At 38.4% G+C, this 4,443-nt stretch overlaps 1 protein-coding gene across 1 annotated transcript; it reads right to left on the bottom strand.

The window, feature by feature from the left end:
* On the bottom strand, positions 1-3,497 carry LOC121389073 (piggyBac transposable element-derived protein 3-like). The gene is made up of 4 exons (XM_041520688.1): positions 3,439-3,497; positions 3,004-3,064; positions 1,567-1,794; positions 1-1,218 (listed from the first exon to the last, which is right to left on the bottom strand). The coding sequence occupies exons 1-4, from the start codon at positions 3,495-3,497 to the stop codon at positions 1-3; spliced, it is 1,566 nt and encodes a 521-aa protein (XP_041376622.1).
* Positions 3,498-4,443: the final 946 nt, after the last annotated feature.

Genomic DNA, 4,443 nt, shown 5'->3' with positions numbered 1-4,443 from the left:
TTAGGCACAGTCACATGTTACTATGTTTTTCATGGTATGAAACAAGGCACAGTCACGTGTTACCATGTTTTTCATGGTATGAAACAAAGCAGTTTCGTTCGGGAACCAGACACAAATGAACCAGGCATTTGGAACACCTCCAACTTGTATAGCCTTTGGTACAGAGTCTACACCCATACGCTTTTCTTGATGCAAGGGAAAGTGATCTGTTTTGTCGTAGCGGGCGTCATTGACTGGTCCAGGCATCACTCGTTGCTTCTTTGCCGGCGGTGGTGTTAAGCCAGTAGAACCAGAATGTCGACCACGTACAACATTGTCTTTCTTCACTAATGAAGCAGCGACCATGCCCTGAAATGGTTTCAGTGGCATTGTCTTTACAGTAGCCAAATATTTGCAGTCACGGCGGTAGAGGAACCACGCATTTACAACTGCAATGGTTAGGGTATGGTAAAAAATGTATAAATACCATCTTTTACTCTTTAGTTGTCGCTTGTACAATGTGCACATCATGTCGAGCAGATCAACTCCACCCATTTTGGAGTTATAGATTCCAATTACTGCTGGTTGGTCTACATCAATGAAGCTTTTGGTGGATCTGTCATACCGTTTGATCTTGTTGACAGGGTCAGTACCAACATAAGTGGACAGTAGTGTCACACATTTGTTGGTTTTTGTCTCAATGACAGAATCAAATGCACCACGTCCCATTCGTTTCAGCTCTTGCTCTGATTTTAGAGGGGCTTTATGACAGCGATTGGCTCGGATGGTCCCAGTAAAGTGGAATCCACGCTCCTTCAGTTCACTTGCCATGGCAATGTTTGTGAAAATATTATCAGCAAATATTTTGTGCTGTTGGCCTCGAGGCAGAGATTCACATAGCTGTAGCACGACATTGCCTCCAACACCAAAGTCGCCTCCATTATCACCGCTGATGCCAGTTCCTTTTCCTTGATAAACAGCAAAGTCGTGCAAAAATCCTGATGAACTGCACCTTGCCCATAACTTGAAACCCCATTTCTTTGGTTTTTTGGGCAAATATTGCTTCAGAATTGAACGACCTTTGAATGCCACCATAATCTCGTCAATACTTTGATTTTCATCGCTGCTAACACTGTTGACATTTTCTCTCAGTGAGTCAATCCAAGGCCTCAATTTCCAAATTCGATCGTTTTTTTGTTCATCATTCACAAGATTGTTATCGACAAAATGTAAAAGAGCCTGAATTTTTTAAAAACGGTTTCTGCTCATGTTATCAGCAATAGGTAAAAACCTCAACTCATTGTCCCAGTATGAACTAACAGCTGGCATTTTTACAAGCCCCATATAGAAATAAATGCCAAAGAATAATTAAATTTCATCTTTTGTTACCTTGCTATTTATTCCATCCTTTTGCAAACCATATTTATTGGTCTCTGTTGCAATATTATCAATCATTTCATCAGTAACAAAATGTTTAAAATATTCTATTGGGGATTGATCCTTGGGCTCGGGTTCAATAGAACCAGAATCAAATTCAGTACTGGCCGAGGGTACAAAGTTTCTACGTCGTTCAAAACAATAACCAACTTGATGTTTTGTTATTCGTTTGTTATTTATCTGCTTAGCAGCATTGGAAAGTGTAGCTAACGGCTCGTCATCTGAAGAACTGAACTGGCTTTCATGATCTGAACTGTCGCCACCGTTACTATCGTTAATTTCATCATCCTCATCACTTTCTGACAGCTCGTCACATTCACTGCCTGAATCCAGAACAGCAGCCAAAATGTCTTTGATATTTCGTGTTCGCTTGAACATCTGAAAAAACAAAAATAAAATTTAGTTTCCATTGCTTACCAATGTTGCACCTCAGCAACACAAAGTTGAACGTATCGTGCAAAATTAAAAAATTGCGTTGGTGGTTCAATAAATACTCTATATAACTTCTACAGTAATAAATAAATATCATACATACCTTTGACACTTTGGATTGATGATGTACATTCAAAAGTTTGGCTTGATCGTGCAGCTTCCAAACCACGCTGAACATTTGACGACGGCTGCCATTTTAGGATAGTACTAAAAACAGGACCAATCTGGCCGTGGGTCCATCACAATACTGAACGTATCAACCGGTTTCTAAATACAATACAATGGCATGATTTGGCATCCATGTTCAGTGCTGGAACTAAGATGCATAATGCTATTTTACTTTATTTCTTAGTCTCATTATCATCTAGCGTAAGTCGGGTACTCGAGTCCGGGTTCAATCTGATTAAGAGTAGCTCTACTGGTCTACCAGTCGATCTAACAGCATTGCGTGGACTCCCATGTCCAGGTCACATTTTATCTATAAATAACATTAAAAACAGAGGGGAAAGTGCAGTAATAAACTCTGGATTGTATACTAGTATAAACCGATTTTATGGCTATACCATCACGGGTTTTTTTCGTCTTGAAACGAATTTTATATAAAATGTTATATTGAAATTAGTTTCCGGCATACTTCGTAATTCACCCGAATCATTTCGTATACCCTCAGCATAATCCCGAATATTTTCAAATTCTTTTCAAATCACTGGCATGATTTTGCAAGTAAGGTTTTGACTGGTCGAATGAAAGGTCAACTGGACATGAGCCCCAACAGGGTGCTGTTAGATCCACAGGTAATAGCAATTAACCAGTGGAGCTAATTTTAATTATATTGGTCCGGGTTGAGTTTGACCCACAAGTGCTCGAGTCCAATATTTATCACAGATTCTCATTTGGTAACAGCTAGTTTGACATTAACAAATGCAGATGTGCATACCTATGTATGGTAACCCGAACCAATAAATTATCCACTTTTAATACAGCATATGTCTTGATTTTTGTGGATTCTACTGTGACTGAATTCTACATGGTGGAACTTGAGAACAAGTTGAAACTCTCTCAGCCAATCACAGGCTGGGGTAGCAATATCAGCAAATCAGAGGTCAAAACGGTCATCTTGGATTTCGAATCGGCCCAAAAAAGTAAAACAAAAACCTTAGTCAGTGCCACGAGAGGATCATTTGGACCAAGTTTCGTTGGAACCTGCCTGGCTGAACTTGAGAAAAAGTAACAAAATGTCTAGGCCAATCACAGGCCAGGATGTCCATCTTCGATTTAAAATCGGGCCGAAAAATAACAACACTGTTAGAAAGGATCATTTGATGAATGTTTGGTTGAAGTAGGTCTAGTGGAACTTGAGAAGAAGTAGAGGCCACCTTGGAATTTCAATCGGCCCGACAAATATCAACATTTGGTCAGAGCAATGAGAGGATCATTTGGACCATATCTGATTGAAATCTGTCGAGTGGAACATGAGAAGAAGTTAACAATGTCTCAACAAATTAGAGGCCAGGACGGCCATCTTGAATTTTGAAACACTTGGTCAGGGCCATGGCAGGATCATTTGGACCACGTTTGGTTGACACCTACCTGGTGGAACTGGAGAAGAAGTGGAAAATGTGAATGTTGACGGTCGACGGACACCACATCAACGCATAAGCTTACATGGCCCTTCGTCTTACTGTTCAAAACTGAAATACACTTGTAGTAATATTTCTCATTTATTTTATTTATTTCAGAATCGATGTGGGAACAAAGGATTTCCAGACGATAATGGATATTGCAGGTGTACTCGAGGTTACGGGGGTCCGTTCTGTGAAACTACCTTACACGGTAAAATATTATAGCAAAAAATAATAGGGAAAATAAACACACATAATAAAACAAAAAATACCAGAGATCCTCTGTAGAAATGATTTCAGGACATTTAATTATTTTACTGTGTTTAATTATTCGCAGACTGATTTTACTATCAATATATGAACAGTATTACATAGTTTTGTGAGAGCTAATAACATAGAATATGTGCTAACTGGGGTGTTAAGCAAAGGTAACCAAACTTTAGTTTATCCTATATAACACTCGATAAACAACCGACAAAGGTTTGCTAAATTAGCCTTTATGGTTTTTCCACGGTATTCAGTACACAATTTGATTTTACTTCTAATAAGTAACTACTGTAAAATCTTCGGGGATTAAATATTTCTAATTTTTGCTACCCCACTCGTCCCACATTTCTTTGGGTACTTAAATTCGTGGATCAAAAACGTAGTATCATAAATTCGTATTATTATATATATATATATATATATATATATATATATATATATATATATATATATATATATATATATATATATATATCTATGTGTGTGTGTGTGTGTGTGTGTGTGTGTTTAATGTGTTTTTAATTTCGTTGACTGCTATAGTCCACAAATTACATGAACATTAGAGCACGACGGACAAAGTGATTTCACGGTTCATACTTATTACAGATTCGTGCTACAGTCAGTGGCGTTTGGTCCTCGACAGTGAAACTCATCAAAGTCTGCCTACATTTCCATCCTCTGCAGAGAGTCTCTGCGGAATGAAAGC

This window comes from Gigantopelta aegis, chromosome 14 (assembly GCF_016097555.1).
Source record: "Gigantopelta aegis isolate Gae_Host chromosome 14, Gae_host_genome, whole genome shotgun sequence".
Lineage (NCBI taxonomy): Eukaryota > Metazoa > Mollusca > Gastropoda > Neomphalida > Peltospiridae > Gigantopelta > Gigantopelta aegis.
Note: the sequence above shows the minus strand (reverse complement) of the source record. Positions and strands in the feature narration are given on the sequence as shown.

What these genes read in the sequence shown, in the direction of transcription:
- LOC121389073 (XM_041520688.1), bottom strand. Translation starts at nt 3,497, where the DNA reads ATGTGGTGTCCGTCGACCGTCAACATTCACATTTTCCACTTCTTCTCC. An exon ending in TTCTTCTCCAGTTCCACCAG is followed by an intron (nt 3,065 to 3,438) that starts GTAGGTGTCAAC and finishes CTTTTTCTCAAG; the next exon opens with TTCAGCCAGGCAGGTTCCAA. An exon ending in CTCTCGTGGCACTGACTAAG is followed by an intron (nt 1,795 to 3,003) that starts GTTTTTGTTTTA and finishes TTGTTTTTTCAG; the next exon opens with ATGTTCAAGCGAACACGAAA.